This window comes from Ascidia mentula, chromosome 8 (assembly GCF_947561715.1).
Source record: "Ascidia mentula chromosome 8, kaAscMent1.1, whole genome shotgun sequence".
Classification (NCBI taxonomy): domain Eukaryota; kingdom Metazoa; phylum Chordata; class Ascidiacea; order Phlebobranchia; family Ascidiidae; genus Ascidia; species Ascidia mentula.
Window position 1 is genome coordinate 2,439,041 of NC_138573.1, and position 15,749 is coordinate 2,454,789.

At 37.8% G+C, this 15,749-nt stretch overlaps 5 protein-coding genes across 6 annotated transcripts; 1 reads left to right on the forward strand and 4 right to left on the reverse strand.

The window, feature by feature from the left end:
- Nucleotides 1-2,558: 2,558 nt before the first annotated feature.
- LOC145912380 (ELMO domain-containing protein 2-like) lies at nucleotides 2,559-5,925 on the reverse strand. Its single transcript, XM_082999834.1, has 7 exons — nucleotides 5,699-5,925; nucleotides 5,268-5,394; nucleotides 5,074-5,203; nucleotides 4,684-4,758; nucleotides 4,232-4,359; nucleotides 3,823-3,956; nucleotides 2,559-3,200 (listed from the first exon to the last, which is right to left on the reverse strand). The coding sequence occupies exons 1-7, from the start codon at nucleotides 5,895-5,897 to the stop codon at nucleotides 3,052-3,054; spliced, it is 942 nt and encodes a 313-aa protein (XP_082855960.1). The 5' UTR covers nucleotides 5,898-5,925; the 3' UTR covers nucleotides 2,559-3,051.
- Nucleotides 5,926-6,304: 379 nt separating this feature from the next.
- LOC145912379 (TBC1 domain family member 20-like) lies at nucleotides 6,305-7,450 on the reverse strand. Its single transcript, XM_082999833.1, has one exon. It carries the CDS (start codon nucleotides 7,448-7,450, stop codon nucleotides 6,305-6,307), a length of 1,146 nt encoding a protein of 381 aa, XP_082855959.1.
- Nucleotides 7,451-7,561: 111 nt separating this feature from the next.
- Nucleotides 7,562-9,380, reverse strand: LOC145912377 (dolichyl pyrophosphate Glc1Man9GlcNAc2 alpha-1,3-glucosyltransferase-like). Its single transcript, XM_082999832.1, has 3 exons — nucleotides 8,374-9,380; nucleotides 8,283-8,335; nucleotides 7,562-8,227 (listed from the first exon to the last, which is right to left on the reverse strand). Exons 1-3 carry the CDS (start codon nucleotides 9,309-9,311, stop codon nucleotides 7,620-7,622), a joined length of 1,599 nt encoding a protein of 532 aa, XP_082855958.1. The 5' UTR covers nucleotides 9,312-9,380; the 3' UTR covers nucleotides 7,562-7,619.
- Nucleotides 9,381-9,812: 432 nt separating this feature from the next.
- On the reverse strand, nucleotides 9,813-13,026 carry LOC145910756 (protein arginine N-methyltransferase 7-like). The gene is made up of 8 exons (XM_082997958.1): nucleotides 12,879-13,026; nucleotides 12,569-12,765; nucleotides 12,297-12,416; nucleotides 12,126-12,227; nucleotides 11,674-12,000; nucleotides 11,141-11,320; nucleotides 10,693-11,015; nucleotides 9,813-10,578 (listed from the first exon to the last, which is right to left on the reverse strand). Exons 1-8 carry the CDS (start codon nucleotides 12,976-12,978, stop codon nucleotides 9,813-9,815), a joined length of 2,115 nt encoding a protein of 704 aa, XP_082854084.1. The 5' UTR covers nucleotides 12,979-13,026.
- Nucleotides 13,027-13,370: 344 nt separating this feature from the next.
- On the forward strand, nucleotides 13,371-15,633 carry LOC145911698 (fatty acid hydroxylase domain-containing protein 2-like). 2 transcript variants are annotated; one of them, XM_082999112.1, is made up of 6 exons: nucleotides 13,371-13,509; nucleotides 13,581-13,702; nucleotides 13,881-14,083; nucleotides 14,541-14,646; nucleotides 14,760-14,926; nucleotides 15,079-15,633. In XM_082999112.1, exons 1-6 carry the CDS (start codon nucleotides 13,413-13,415, stop codon nucleotides 15,227-15,229), a joined length of 846 nt encoding a protein of 281 aa, XP_082855238.1. In that variant the 5' UTR covers nucleotides 13,371-13,412; the 3' UTR covers nucleotides 15,230-15,633. The 2 variants fall into 2 exon arrangements, with proteins under 2 accessions (XP_082855238.1, XP_082855239.1); XM_082999113.1 differs by lacking the exon at nucleotides 13,881-14,083 and adding an exon at nucleotides 14,084-14,132.
- The last annotated feature ends 116 nt before the right edge of the window (nucleotides 15,634-15,749 follow it).

A 15,749-nucleotide genomic window follows, 5' to 3' on the forward strand; every position in this document is an offset into this window, starting at 1 on the left:
ATAGTTCGAAACAATGTGCACTGTCTGCAGCTCAATTATCATTGTGACGTATTTTCTTCTAGTATACCTGTTAAGTTTTCAGAAAGGCACGCGTTGAAATTGATGGTGGACAGCGACAATTTGGGACGCAGCCTTGTGGCTCTGAACGTGGTTAAACGCCGGGGAAAGCAAATGGGGTGGTTATATACCACATAACTTTATGTAGTATATGTTTACAAATCTGTGTTTCCTGTTGGTATCTGTTCCTACATAACACACGTACGTGTATTTAACATATGTTTGACCTGGGGTTTTTGACAACGTCGCAAGACGGTTTAATCAGGAACGTGCAGTTCCATCACGCAGATATGACTTTGGCTTCCGTCGGCGCGCCTTCTTTCAACTTGAATAACGAAATGTTATTTAAATGAGAGACAAATGGATCGCAACCAACCTGTAGTCGCCAAAGAAAAGCCTTGAGAGATGATTTGGGCGTTAATTAGTGGATTGTTTGATTAATGCGATTTGGGTTTTGACAAACAGTCTTGTTGCGCAAAATTTTAAATACACAATCTTAGGACATTCAACGACGCAACCTGGTTTCGCCTGTAGTTTCGCTCCCAACGTACGAAATTGCTGAGTCATAGGGCTTGACTACGGAGAGATGTGAAAAGGGAGTTTGTACAAGCAGAATTGGGCTTGTCGAATTAAGTTATCGTTGGAATGAAACAACACGTTGCGCACTGTGTGACACTTCTAACGACTCCAGATATCAACATAGAATTCGAAAGTCAACTCTAGATATTGCGAACTGTTACGAAGTTAAATGCTATGAGAACCGAGAACTGTTGCCAAAGAAAAATAACTAAAACACCAATAAAAAAAACAGTTTGAAACACTCACCGAGACGGAATCCATCTCGAAGGTGGACATTCTTCAAAAACAATTCAATCCAACCTCGTTTACCGCAATCCAAAGCTTCAGTGACTTTTGTAAAACGATTTTAACATCGTAAAAGTTATTATTTGTTCACAACCGGTGTCAGTCGACAAATGGCGGGAATGGCGACGCACGCTGGTACACCATCACGCTGGCGGTGTAGATTATTACCAAAACATGACGCATGCTCCTTTTGTTCCAATGATTGTCGAGCCATAAAGTGAGGTATTTTAATGGCAACAATGTAAACACAGGAATGTTTAACAGTTTCTTACGACAACGTTTTGTCCAACTGGTAAGGTGGTGTGCTTTGTTTCAGCTACAAAATTTTTACCCCAAACACAAATATCTTCTGTAACTGTTGTTTCCCGCCCTTTTGATAACATCACGTGATTTCACAAGCGGTGTTAGCGTTATATATTTTTTCGTGGTGGTACATTTTCCTTGGCGTTGGTTGTGTGCTGTACCATTACCCTGAGGAAGCCTTGTTGGATAACAGGCGAAACGTCGGTCAATAAAGTTACGTTTTTATTGTGCCAGAAGAACACACTATTAAATTACAATATGCCTGGCAGCAACAGAAACATTATACAAATATCTTCGTCAAGTTTTCATATTAATTAGTTTACAATGTGCCAACCCTCACAAACTGAAGTCCATTGTTTTGTTGCGAGGTCATCCTTGTACATCCTTGCGATGAACACCCGCAAAAATTTTTTTACACAAAAGTATACCCTAAGTTTCACAAGAAATTGGGGTCTCATGCGATTGTGCGTTCTGATATCTAATGCCAATTAGTTTTTTAATGGAACTCGTACAATACGAGCCCTAATGTAATCGGATTGCTTTCAATCCCATGTAGTTTATATTAGGCACTTTAACTAGTGACATCTCATTACCACATGGTGTCAAACTTTAAAATACTATGGATGTTTTCCATAGCATACAAAGTATACGAACTCAAGCAAGCAACAATTATTTTAACGAACTTAGGTGAAGATGCATCAAGTTTCTATTTTCCGTTCATTTTCCTGTTTCGTGATTGTGACACGTCCGCGTAGTTATAATATATTTTACTTTTATGTGCTTTTGAACTAAGAAAAACTACTTAATTGTCTGACAAATCCCGATATCCCATTATTTTTGGGTTAAAGCCATAAGACGCATGTAAGGTCTCTCGTTTTTTGCCCAACAGTTTTGGTGACGCTTTGCCCCACCAAGCGGATGAACTAATGTTTAAATTCGCTCAACTGAAAAAGGGTTCAAGTCAAGCGTTCGACAACCACAAGATGTATTTACTCTCAGAAACATGAAAACGCCTGTTTTGAATGTCCTGGGTTGCCAGTAGTTTGAAAAAGAAATTTCTTGATACTTGGTTGTGTAGCTTACGTTCACTGCCAGAATTTTTTATTTTGGTATTCCGATAACTAGAAATGAACTTTTCAGCACAACCAAGACTATCTGAACGGTATATCCTTCATGACTGTTAGTCATGTTTTCAAAACTTGTGTAGAACTCTCACTAAACTTATATTCAGTCGTATGTCACCATGGTTCGGCTTGCATTGTACGAAGTTCACCGCAGCAAATATGATCGTTCGGTGGCTTCATGTCTTTCGAATGAGCACAATCCAATAGTTGGCGTGAATGTCACACTTTTTTATAACGCGCTTTATATACCATTTATACGCAGTAAAATTCCCAACGTCCGAACAAGTTGACAGGTACAAACACAAAGAAACGCCACTTGTTTTAAGGTACAAACACACCGGGGTAACATAGTTGAAGAACGCCGGGAGGATAAAAAAACACGACACGGCGGTCATTTACGTCTTATCAGCCGGATTATAATGTACGGTGCAAAACGGCACGATGGGCGGCGCAGTATTTCAGAAAACTACAATTTACCTCGAGCAGCAACAAGACAATAAATAAAACAAATTTGTAATACGTATATGCTGCGTTAACGTACAACTTTGCTCTATATCTCAAGCAAGACGAGCACTTTAGGGTCAGGATTTTGGTTGTTGCTCACTTAAAAAACACACAATACACGTCTTTGCGAAAAAACACGAATCGTATCATACGGCCAACACTGAAAAACGGGCCCGTCTTGCAAAGCTGGAGGTATACATCACGTTTCCATTAGCAACGAGGCTTTAGGAGCGTACGAGAGAACATCGATGACGGTCTTGAGGTATTGCGCCCTCACGCGGCTGAACGCCATCACGTTTTCTGGTTCCGATTTCATCCAGAATTCGTCGAACTCGTGGAAGAGGTAACCTTGAAAACACGTCACTGACCTTCATTGTTTTGTCACAATAACAGTCCTGACGTTTTACTGCTTCTATAAGAGTTACGTTCAGCAAAAAAACTTGGTAATTTGTATTTCAATGTAAGTTCAATATAACGATCAAAATGACAAATATATTTCGCCTAAAAAGGCATCACCAGTTCCTACACTTATTTAAATAAACGCTGACAATATATACTTGCATGACCTTAACAGCAAAAATATTGAAAGTAGGAAAAATGACTAATTCAAGGAAACCCGCATACGGTTCGTACTAAAGGGCGTTTCTACAAGCAGAGGTTTGAGACCCTTTATACAAAAACCTTCTGAATTTTTCGTACGCAACAATGCGGTCGTGAAATGAATTGGTCGAGTCATAGCATAACGTTTTCCGTTTGATTGTTATTCCGACTAAGAAACGTTTTTTCTCAACGAAAAAATTGCAAGAGAACGGTGAAAACGACCACAATATTATAAACGTAACAACTTTCCTTGCGAAATCCATCGGTGCAGATACTTATACTGCCACACATACCAGCATTCCAGACGTATAATGTCCACAATAATATCTTTAAACAGACCCGATAAAAGTATAATTTGAAGTTTACTTACAGAATACTTCATGAAAATCTTTAATTAGGGGTTTTCCCTGAACTGTGTTGTAGAAGTGAGTTCTCAGCAATCCATTGCACATTAGTTCATAAGACATGCTAGTTATGTTGATACCAGCTATTGCATACGAATATCTAGAGCAAACAGAATACAATGCCTACTTTTAGTTGACAAAATAAATAGTAATACAGTAGTTGGTAGTATCAAAAAACTATGCTGCACAGGCTGAAAGCTAGAAGTGCTGCATTTGATCATTAACAATCAGACGAAACGTCGTAAAAATACAGCATGTATATTTTTTGCCAGAAGAGCAGTACAGTTTAAATTGCAATAAGCCTGGCAGCAACAGGAGTTTCACATTAAGAGTCAGTTCATTGTTGTGTATAGAAGAGCTCAATTAGTTGCTTACCCATATTTAGGATGCAGTGAATGCTGTAATGTTTTGGCTGCATGCTTGGGATAGTGTTCAGCATAATAAACAAGATTGTTCAAACCCAGAATTCCCATCCCTCTAAAATCTGTTTTAGGATCGTCGCCCTTTAAACACAACCATGCTTTATTAATGTTGGTTATTTATGATAAACAGACCAATTAGACATCACACAACTGACAACAATAAGGCTGTGTGTTGGATTGTTATGCTTGTTTTTTTAACTATATGCAACTATTCCATGTGGGCAGTGTTGTTTGTACAGGTAAGAATAACATTATCGTTAATCGCCACCACAACAGCGGTGTGTTACAGTCTATATACATATATACATCGGAAGTTGAAAGGCTATTTATGATTTTGGTAAACACATCTTGAAAGGCAAATATATGACAGTACGCAGTTTTTCCAATCACACAAAAGAAGTTCACCTGAAATCCAATATTTCCCCATTGTTTTGATATTCTGTCCGTCAAAGGTTCGTTGGGTTGCATAAGTTTCCATAACTACAAAAACAAATCAGTTTACCAAATTGACTTCTCCACTACAGGATTTATAAACGCACACATCCAAACGAACAACATATTTCGTTTACAAGACAAGGAACAAGGTTTATAAGCATTTTATACACATACTAACAAAATGCAACCATTCTTACATCTTTTGACTTATATTGAAAAATTTTGATCTTAACCATAGAATGCAGCTGGTTCTTTGTGTACATCTTAAGACAGATTTTTTTTAAATTGAATGTAAAAATTGTCAAGATAAACCCCAATTTTTTTAGCTTGCATGTTTTAAATAAGAAACAAGCTCTTTACCTTTAACAACAGTTTTTCATGTTCATCATTTTCACAGTCGTATTTTTCGGTCCTCAGTGATTCGACTTCAACAAATAGTGAATTATACCCATGTATTTGTTCAAGACAGACTCGAAGCACTCCAAAAAACCTTCAAACATACAGCATAGTTTTGTAAAAAGTACGCCCAATAAGTATATACTACACTGGCATACTTTGGATTAGTGTCAGCCACAATATGCTTGATTTGCATTATTTGCTTGACAGCATCATCCATATTTACTGGTTCCGCATCAACAATTTCACGCAATTCTTGAAATTTAGATCGCCGCAAATAATCCTCTGTAAAAAATTTTACAAAATTAATGTTTTTGTTATTTTGATTTTGTTAAAATTTTTAGTTATTATTTTCACATATTGCTACAACAAAACCCATATTCTTTCCAGCCAAGTGATTTTTGGCATGTTTTACATATTCATGAATTTAATGTAAAAATAGTGAACTGTCTATAATTACATCTGGTAGCAGAGTTTTGTGCAACTGCGTCTGAGACCAAACAACCATAAATTATTAAAAAATCCTATCTCTTTCTTAAACCATCACAGATGCTACAAAGATGACATATGCCATGCATTAGTTACGCACCAATTTTCACTGTACAAGTGCCAGCGTTATTTTTCATGACTATCCTTTGAATCTCACAGGTTCCGGTCAGCATCCGGATGATCCATTTTATTACTGATCGGATCAGTGCGATGTTGTAGAGTATTGCAAGAAAAGATGGAGTCCCAGTTGCAACCGGATGTTCAGAGCGCTTGCCTGCCTTCAGAGCATGCTCAGGCATGCTGTTGACAAGTCCTATGTATTCCTGGTAATTGAAGTAAAATGTATATGTAACAAGGTAACATGCAATACAACACTCGATTATTTTAGTTTACCCTGAATTAAATAACACCAACATAATCCTATTACAATTTTAAACGTATAAATCTTTTTCAAGGCCTTTGTTGAATAAAAAAATCACCAGCACTTCTGTGTAGCTTTGAAATGTTAAACAAAAACATGAACAAGAATCAAAGTACTTTTAACAATAAAATTCGATACTGTGTGCACTTTTTCATACAACCAAGAAAAATGAAAACAAGCCAGCAGAATAGAATATGACGTTATTGCACACAAAATACTGTAAACATAAACTAACATATTGCATGAATTAACAGTGGAGGGCTTGACAAATGCTGTCAACAGCAGTCACATGTAGCCAAACAATTGGGGCACCCATTCCACAGCCCTTCCACCAACGGCCAGCAAAGCTGCTCCAACTGCACCACTTAACGCAATTGCAACTGTTTTGGAAGACCTTTTCCAGCCGGCTTCAGGCTGTTTTACTTGTTTTGTTTCATTTATTGTCACCAAACCCATTCTTTGCAGCACAATGTCTGGTGCTTCGTGTTTGGCAACCAAGGCATAGTCACAAAAAGTTGATATTGCTAAGTTTTCTTTGTAATAGTTTGCTGCATCATGGGCTAACACAGAGGGTGGAAACTGGATGTAGAAGTCGGAGGAGCGCTGGATTAAAGTTTCAAGGGGCAAGTTAGGTTTTCTTGCAATCTGTAACAGCAGCTGATAAATTCTGGCCATTTCACATTCCCCATCGAGAATCTTGTTGGCATTGTCTAAAACGATTTGTGCAGCAAAGTAGATAGGCATCAGCGGGTGACAGGACAAGAAAAAGTCGTACAAGCGCTCAATGTCGCTTTGTTCTGGCACTACGTAACTGTACCAGGTGATAAGCCAACTTAAAGCAAATATTGTACCAACTTCTGACTTTTCCAAATATTCCACCAGTTTGGGGTTTGCCATTTTCAGTATTGGAATCAAATAGTTTAGTATGTGGGTTGTGCTATCCATGGTTGGATCCATAAAGTCTCTTAAATGATGGGTTGACACTTTTTCTACCATAGCCAATGACGCCTTTTCACCGCAAACCAGTAAAAATGTTATGCAAATATCATGGTAACCCTGGTAATAATGCAACTCAGGATGCTTTGTTAAAACACCCAGAATTAAATCTGTAAGCTTATCTTGCAAAGACTGTTGTTCTTCCTCAGACATTCCATCCGGGAATCTCTTTCCAGAGCGTTCAACATCCAAAATAACTTGCCTGCACTCATGGTGTTGTCGTAGGTCTTCCGGATATGAAACAGGCTTTTCATGGACGTCAAGCAAATGTGGCCAGACTTTTTTCCTGGCCTCCCTACTTATAAGCCCGCCAGGGGAAATGCACAACTTCCTTAAGGTAGCAATATCAACTGGGCTCTTGTTTAAAGCCTTGTTTACTTCCTTTAACTTAGCCTTAAGTTTTGGTGGATCCAGATGCATCTTCATGTCACACATATAAATTTCATTGTCACACTATTTTCACGAAATCTGAAAGAGATACACAATAGATAGTTTAAAGCACTATTTGTTGGTTTTACCAAGAACCATGTACCAATGCACAACAATCAACTCTAGTTCAAAACAATCTAGACTGAGCTCCAGTAAAAATACATGAAAAACTTGGTTAAGAGAATGATCTGTTAAACTGCCTTTTAATAGGACTTTTGCGTATGCTGGGTGGAAAAATCTCAGATACAGTTAGTGCTTGCCTGTATAACAGAAACCACGAGTAAATTACACCAATTGAACAGTATATAGAAGTTAGCAGTAACGGCAGAAAAGAAAAGCGCTGAAAAACTGGCATGATTGAAATTACATTACAGCATATTTCTACAGGTGCAATGCCATATAAATACAAACTCTCTGTGCCATTGAGTAAAGGCAAATGCCAGGTATTCCGTTGTACCTCATCGCGGTAAACATGGTTAACAGATATAAACGCAAAAATTGTGAAAAGCAAAAACAGACACAGTTTTGTAACTGTTTCAAAGGGAGTAAAAAGCAATGGAAACAGACTGTAATGCCCAGCTGTCTGCAATATCAGAAATACCCTTGCATCCTCTTTATTTCCATTCATTGCTAATAGAGTCATGGGTAGGATTGCCATCAATATGGCTTTTTCATGAACATGCCAACCAAACATGAAGGAACACAGTGAACAAAGTGCAATGGAACGTATGAACTGATTAAAACTTGCTACATGGGATTTTGCTGGCTGTGCCAATATCTTTGCTAAACAGGGTAGAATTGAAAGAAATGTCAACACAAATGTTGCTATAGGCGACACATAAGGTAAAATGGTGTGTTCCACATTTTGAACCAATCCACTTGTACTTGAGGTAGTGGAGTTACTTTCAATTAGCTTAAACTTCCTACAACCAATTTCAGCCATCTTGTCGACAAAATTATACATAGCCCAAAAGTTTGGAGCCCAATAAGCATGGGTCAGGCCCCGCTTAAATGGAAAAAGCCTTGATAGAACCTGAGGAAGGTGATTATAGAAAGGTCCATAGGTAGCGCCAAATACAGCTATCACAACAATACCCAGTGATAAAAGTCGTTGGATGCGAAAAGACTTGACCAACTCCATACCAGTTTTGCATATGTCCATGCAGAACACACGCAGTAGGTAAATACCATACACTGGTGCAATGTAAAGAAATATGTGCTTAAAATTCAGCAAAACAGCAAACCAAAATGAAGACCACAAGATATTACCATTATTCATATTGGCAAATGACAGGAAAAGTAATCCGAACAAAAAACCATTGTACTGGAAATGAATGTGATCAACAATAAGAAGACCAAAGCTGAAGGATATCAATGTGAAAAATATGATCTGCGTATCGTTTTCACATTGTGTGTTTCCTTTAATCTTTGATTTAAGTTTGGGAAGTGCCTTGCAGCATTTGTAAGCACCTATTAGCAAAAACAAATCGCCAACAATAACTGACCCACGCTGGAAATACAATGTCTCCAAACTCTTGTATGCTTTTTGAGATATCGCTACCATATCTGTATCAACATAGACTGCAAAATGGGCGAGTAGTCGTTCAAACCACGCAAACAAAGGTGGATAATCCAGGGTCCATTCCGACGTATTTTCGTAATACCATTGTGAATACGGCAGGCTATACGTAACAGCGAGCCAATTTCGATGAACTTCAAAGTCTGTTGAAGTGTATGATGGAAACAGAAGCAGTTTAAGCATGGCAGACAGCAGTGCTACAAGTGATGACGTCACAATCAAGCTTGTTGGCTCCGTCATATTTGCGTGACAAGCACCACGGGACACCCTAGTACTAAAATATGACATAAGAATTAAAACGGGTTTGAATGTACTGATAATTAAACACCTACTCAACACAGGCTTTTCCTACGAACGAACCCAGACAAATTTTGCGTTGGCCACATTTATCCTAGTGACTAAAACATTCACCCTATAAGCAGAACCATCACAAATCACGCTTAACAATTATATATCTCATCTTAGGAAGAAAACTAACTGTGTGATTCTGATAAAGCTAACGCAACTTTTTGAGATTTGTGTGTTGTCAAATGCATTGAAGCGTGAACCTCGTGATAAGTGCGTAAAGAAATCGTAAACAAGCTGCAAGTCAATTTTCTGGTTAATGTTTTTTCTCGAAATTTTGTAACGTCCACCCACAAACTAAACTTTTCCACAATTACACTACCGTAGTCCGTAATCGCGAAGCGTACTTCCAACACACGAATACGGAAAAAACTTGCTAATTTCTTTTTGTTTTTAAAGCAACAACACAAAAGTTATAGCTGGGTTTGAAAATCTCACAAATGACTAAAAAACATCAAAATGCATTTTCATTTCGCCACTTTCAGGCAAAAAGGAAATAGTGTAATTTAGTTGCGGAATGGAACCATTGCTTTCATTAGAAAGTGCTCGCAAGTCCACTGTACGCTTAAGAAAAAACACGGCCTGCTTTTGATGCATGTACCAACAAGGAGTGTCCAAATACGCATCCTTGCAATTTTTGCTGCGTATTAACCCGTTGGAAATGCTGTTTCCATTATCGTCGAGGTCGAATTCCATCCAAAGTACAACAGCATGGCAATGGGTAACCCCTGGTTGTCTAGCAGTCGACTCAATTGACAGCAACCCTTGTGTCCGAATTTCTTGATCTGGAACGCGTTCTTCGAAGTTGAACGTTAGGGTTCTTTGGGGCTTTGTAAGTAACACATTAGGGTATTCCCACAGGGCATGAGATTCAGCTTCGTAATATTCCTTCATTTCCAGGGCGGAGTCAATGAGCCCGTCCATTATGGAGACGTCGAATCCTTCAACAGTGCCCACTGGGGCTCTAATTTTCCACAGGTCTCTGAACTGCACAGCTGCGAAATACAGGTGGCCCCGTTTCGGAACAAACATACAGTTAGGATGAAGCGAAGTGTGGATAAGTGACCGAAGATACCAGAAGTGCAGGTCGTGCCAAGGAAGATACGAGGTTTTGAAGAAAGGTTCCGCTACGAGGATATGGATTTTTTCGTCGGCAATTATATCGGCTAAGTCATCTTTGCTCGTCACCCGCAAATTTATGTCGTTGTGCCTGAAAATTTAGACTAATATTATACGTTTGCATAAAACACATTTCTTGAAATGAACCTTAACAATCACGTTAGGGTTTTGATATGCCGACAGCTAATGGCAAGAGGTAACCTACCTAGCAATGTCAAGCAGGCCACGTTTTCCCATTTCAGTTTGCTCCAGCGCCACCACGTTCAATCCCATTGCAGCTGAGATCAACGGCAATAAACTGAAGTCGCTCACACAAACAACAAGGTCATCTTTCGAAACTTTTTTACACAAATTCTCGATTGCATTAGCGTACGAGTTGTTCCTTGCACCGTCGTTAACCATAGCGCAACGTGATCTACTCCACAGCATTCTGGGAGGGTATTCGCACAATGGACGACTGAGTTGTTCATTCCCAGGTTGGCCGTCGTGTTTTACGCTGAACCATAACGAGAAGGCGTCATGATGTGCCTAAAAAGTAAAATTCACTTATATTTGATCGCTATTCTATTGTACAAGTTGTAGGAATAGGGCATACATTTTACCCATATTGACCAACACACAGAATCGTAAGTCAAAAATATCATCAAGCTTACACATATGGAGAATGAGTCGCCTTTTTTCACTTGAAGAGGTTCAGGAAGAAAGTAAACACTCTGCATCCAGTGATCTCTCCAAGCTTGTTTTTTACCATGTGGGTGAATCCAATGTGGGGCTGTACTTAGAATAATCTCACCCTCAGGGTCCATAGAAAGGTTCCACCAAGACAAGACAGCCTAAAATATATCAGTTCTTACATCCTTAAGGTTTACATAAATTAGCCTGCTTCACAGAAATATACACATATATGATTACAGACTTTAATTGCATGACAAGCGTACAGTCTTGTGAAGATCTGCTGCAATCTCATGTCTTGGCACTGTTAAAAGACTGATTTTTCTGATTTCCAAAGAACAAGAACATTTTCAAGTTCAAGCATTTTTTGTTAGTTTTTGAGTGAGCTTGTGTTCTTCACAAACTAAAATCAATCTTTTCAGCAGTACAATGACCAGAAAAGTACAGTTCAGACTTAAATTAGGAACAGGGGCCTAACCAAGTATATTAACAAATATTTTATAATTTATCTTACATGGGTAGTTCCACTGCTTTTAGCTTGACAGGATACAACATTTCCTCTTGTTCTATCTGAGAGCTTTTTGCTGCTCCACTCAAAATTAAAAACTTCAACAGGCTCAGTTAGGGTAACGAATTTGTCCAAAGGAAATTGGGACAATTGTATGTCATGCACAGCAGGAACTCCGGAGCCACTGCAAAGATCTGGGTTGGGTTTGATTTCTATTGCTTTTCCTGCAGAGGTTTTTATCTGAGCTGGAAACATTTTGTGCCATGATAACATTAGGTCCGATTCCACAATTTGAATGATTGTTTGTGCATTGTGGGGGACTGCAATGCAGTTCTGAAAATAAATTGTTTATTTCTAAATTAACCCCACATTGCATTGCAGCAAAGCAACTTAAAAGGCATTCTCGCCCCTGACAATAATTATGTTGAAAATACAGAATGTGATGACCATAAACTTACATCTTCCACTAGATGGCGATGTGCATACTGATATGAGGATAGTGCACCTTCTCCAATCAACTCGGTATCAAAAAGCTCAGTTACAAGAATGTTTGCCTTTTCCTTTAAGCCAAACCAGAAGATATAATTGTTTGTGTTAAATGAAAATACATTGTATTAAATGCTTCCAACCTCCATGTCTTCATTGTCACCCAAAGTCACTTCATTTGAGTGCTTGTTTATAATCTTAATATTTGTGTAACCATTTGCCGTTGTAATTTTCCTTGCAACCTCAGAGACTGGAGCAAAGACCTTAAACATGTTAAAAACAGTAATGTTGAACAGAATGAACAATAAATTTTTAAGTTACTATATTTCATTTTAGCCTTTCAAGTGTTGGTGTAATTATTTAACACACAAAAAAACACAATGTTTCATGCTTGCCACATCGGTCGGTCTTTTACCTCAATAGCAGTGATTTTTTCAGCACCAGCTTTGGCAGCCATCATTGATAATAAACCAGTTCCTGTTCCAATATCGAGAACCTTGCATTTTTCACCTCTTGCGTGTATGGCAGCAACTGCCTTCTCAATAGCTGCATTGTAGAGCTGGTTTCTTTCTGTGTCATGCAGCATATCAGCATATGATGACCGAGCAACATCTGCAAAATATCAACAAAATATTATTTTTAGCAAAAATATGTTTTGTTGACAGAAAAAGGTCAACCATTTGTATTTTAAGCTGGTTATCCTAAATGGAACAAAAAAGTTTAACCTGTGAAATAATCATGTTCTTCTTGGTTTTCAGCAATCCATTCTTGCTTTCCAGTCATAACGTTTGTACTTTGCACAAAAAGGTATTTTTCCTTCTCCATTGTTTTTCCTTCACCATGTATTTTTCTAATTTGTTTTCATGGCACCACATGTATGTTGATCCGTAGCTTTAGAAACCATTATTCAGCAAAACGTTTACTCCACCGTAAAAATAAAAATTTGACACTTCCACGAAAAGTCATTTATTACAAATTTTGATAAATACGGTACATATTTTAAATACATTAACAGTCGGGTCATACGCTTCTGACTGACAGGTGTTGATGTAAAAATTGCTCACTTGCAGCTGGTTGCGCATTTGACCATGACAAAACGGGAAAGTACCGTTTTGGATATTGCAAAATGTCTGTTACGTAAATAACAATTCCGCCATACACCTTTTGCAACACGTATTAAAAAAAAACATGTCTCAGCTTTTTTGTGTTGTAGCTGATGGTTGGTAGGCACAACATAGGACCTGAATTTATGTTCCAAGATGGAAACGTACACGGATGTTAAACTACTACTTGAAGGCCAGTGGCAAAAGTTGGTTGACATATGTGGAGGAGAAGAGAAGTTAATGATGTGCTTGGGTTAATATCTACCTTTGTTCAAACAATTCATCGAATTTTTTCACATTTAGCTTAGATTTTTACCATTTTAGGTACAACTTTGGCCATGATTATTCCGTTTGTGATTGTGAATTCTTTTTTTATCGTTCTGGACCTCACCGGAAAGCCATCCTGTCTAATGAAATACAAAATCCAGAAAGGAAAAAACACTCCAGTAAGATATTGTAATGACTAGTTACTTTACTCTGCAACTGGCGGATATATGTATTATGTGGTAAAAATATTTTTCATGCTATTTATTTCTTGTGTTTACTGTTCATCTGCACAATAGGTTTTGTGCAGAGTGCAAATGTTTTAATCAATATGTATTTATTATACCAATTAATTTTTAGGTTGATACAGGTCGTTTGCTTTACTGCATATTCCTTGCAACATTTAATGAGCTTACCTCCTGTGTGCTATTTGCTCTTTGCTTTCCAATATTGAAAGCAAGAGGAGTGTCTGCACTCAACCCATTACCAGACATTTGGACGATTGTGCTTCATTACTATATAATGGGATATTGTAATGAGTTCATGTTTTATTACTTCCACAGGTAAACACTCCAATACAGTTCAATGTCTAGAAAAACAAGATTTCTATTGGTCAGTTGTTAATTGGGGTAATATAGCTGCATGTTTACATAACAAATTTTTTTGAAAATCACCGCTCACTGTCATTATTGTTACTTGGACCAGTGTTGTTCATTCTGTGGTGGCTAATCAAACTGTTTACATGCTGGTTAGTTTCATGCCATCTTGGATTTTGCAATCACATGAATCTGTGACAATTGCAAAATATTTATGTGCATGGCATGCTGACATATGTGTACACTGGACATTTAGCAACTAACCAGTTATGCAGTATGTGGTTTCTTTATCTATAGAATGCTTGTCATAGCATGTGATATTCAAAAATACTTTATTTTGGGAAAGATCTCTTGTTGTGAGACATGTATGAAAATATAGGTTTATTTAATAGCCAAGTTATTCTAAATATTCCTTGTTTTTCAGGCTTTTGCATTGGCCCCCATTTTACAAACGTTTCCACAAAATCCATCATCAGTGGAAAGCTCCAATAAGTGTGTGTTCATCATACCAACACCCTGTAGAAAATGTGGTATGATAACCTTCCATACTTGTGTATTTTTAAACTTAATCCAGATTTGCCAGGTTGTAAAAAAAGTCATAATGTCTGCATGAGACTTTAGCTACCAAAAATCTTCTGTACAGATACAGAAATTTGGTCCAGTTTTTCTTGGAACATTTGTAATGGGATCTCACATAAGCATTACATGGTATTATGTTCTGAGGGCACAAATAAGTACGTTTGTAAATCATTCCGATTTCCACTTTCCTGGCCTTTCATCCCCGCAGTTCCACGACTATCACCATCTGTAGTAAGTGGTTAGCAATGCATCGTTTAAAGCAGTGGACCTACTCGAACCTTATACTGTTACGCACCCATGTACGGTTTATAATTTGCTGCAGAGCCAATTTTTTTCACCACAAGAAACTAAGTTGCATACCTTAACTATTGCCCTTTTTTCAGCTTTAATGAATGTTTTGGTGGTGGATTGCTTGACTGGTTTCACCAAACTGACAAACAATTTCAAAACTCGATTCAATGTAAACGCCACATTACCTACTACAGCCTAACTCCAATCGACGTTTTGCTTCCAGAGGAATCCAAGAAAGAGTAGAGATCGTTGTGTTTTTGTTTGGAATTTTGTGCGGCGTAATTATGCATAATTTTACTGATGTTGTCGCGAATAATTAGGTAAGTGTTGTTGGTGAAAAACTGTGTGTACTAATTGTTGAAGAGTTTTCAATATTTATTATGCTCCGATATTCAAGGAAACATATTATTACCTTCACTGCACTGTGCCGTCCTATGAAGCCTTTGAACCTTGTTCAATCAACTATTTTATCACTTGTTTTATTACATATATTGATAAGCATGTTTTGACTATTATGCTTAGAGACCAAATTCCAATACATTTGGTTTATGGCCAACAGGAATCTCAATAGCATAAAAAAAATCGAACATTTTTTGCCTAACTTAAAAAACAATTGTGCTTCAATTCTGCTTTTGGTGGTGTCTCAGTTCCCCATGTTATGCAATACACTATGAATCTTTTTCTTGGTTTTCTTTTCAGCAACTAGATTATTAACCTTGGTGTGACAAAGAAAAGCTTTGAAAGGTGTCGCCAGCCTTTCTCA

Bases quoted from the DNA above. Each gene is read 5' to 3' on its own strand.
- LOC145912380 (XM_082999834.1), bottom strand. From the start codon at position 5,897: ATGCCTGAGCATGCTCTGAAGGCAGGCAAGCGCTCTGAACATCCGGTT. The intron at 5,395-5,698 runs GTGCGTAACTAA...AATTTTTTACAG, and splicing joins CACTTGTACAGTGAAAATTG to AGGATTATTTGCGGCGATCT. The intron at 3,201-3,822 runs GTAAGTAAACTT...CGTGTTTTCAAG, and splicing joins AGATTTTCATGAAGTATTCT to GTTACCTCTTCCACGAGTTC.
- LOC145912379 (XM_082999833.1), bottom strand. From the start codon at position 7,450: ATGTGTGACATGAAGATGCATCTGGATCCACCAAAACTTAAGGCTAAG.
- LOC145912377 (XM_082999832.1), bottom strand. From the start codon at position 9,311: ATGTCATATTTTAGTACTAGGGTGTCCCGTGGTGCTTGTCACGCAAAT. The intron at 8,336-8,373 runs TTGTAGGAAGTT...GTAACTCCACTA, and splicing joins GACAAGATGGCTGAAATTGG to CCTCAAGTACAAGTGGATTG. The intron at 8,228-8,282 runs GTGTCGCCTATA...TACCCTGTTTAG, and splicing joins AACACACCATTTTACCTTAT to CAAAGATATTGGCACAGCCA.
- LOC145910756 (XM_082997958.1), bottom strand. From the start codon at position 12,978: ATGGAGAAGGAAAAATACCTTTTTGTGCAAAGTACAAACGTTATGACT. The intron at 12,228-12,296 runs GTTGGAAGCATT...TTTGGCTTAAAG, and splicing joins GTGACAATGAAGACATGGAG to GAAAAGGCAAACATTCTTGT. The intron at 12,001-12,125 runs GTAAGTTTATGG...ATTTATTTTCAG, and splicing joins ATCGCCATCTAGTGGAAGAT to AACTGCATTGCAGTCCCCCA.
- LOC145911698 (XM_082999112.1), top strand. From the start codon at position 13,413: ATGGAAACGTACACGGATGTTAAACTACTACTTGAAGGCCAGTGGCAA. The intron at 13,510-13,580 runs GTTAATATCTAC...TTACCATTTTAG, and splicing joins GAAGTTAATGATGTGCTTGG to GTACAACTTTGGCCATGATT. The intron at 14,084-14,540 runs GTAAACACTCCA...CTTGTTTTTCAG, and splicing joins ATGTTTTATTACTTCCACAG to GCTTTTGCATTGGCCCCCAT.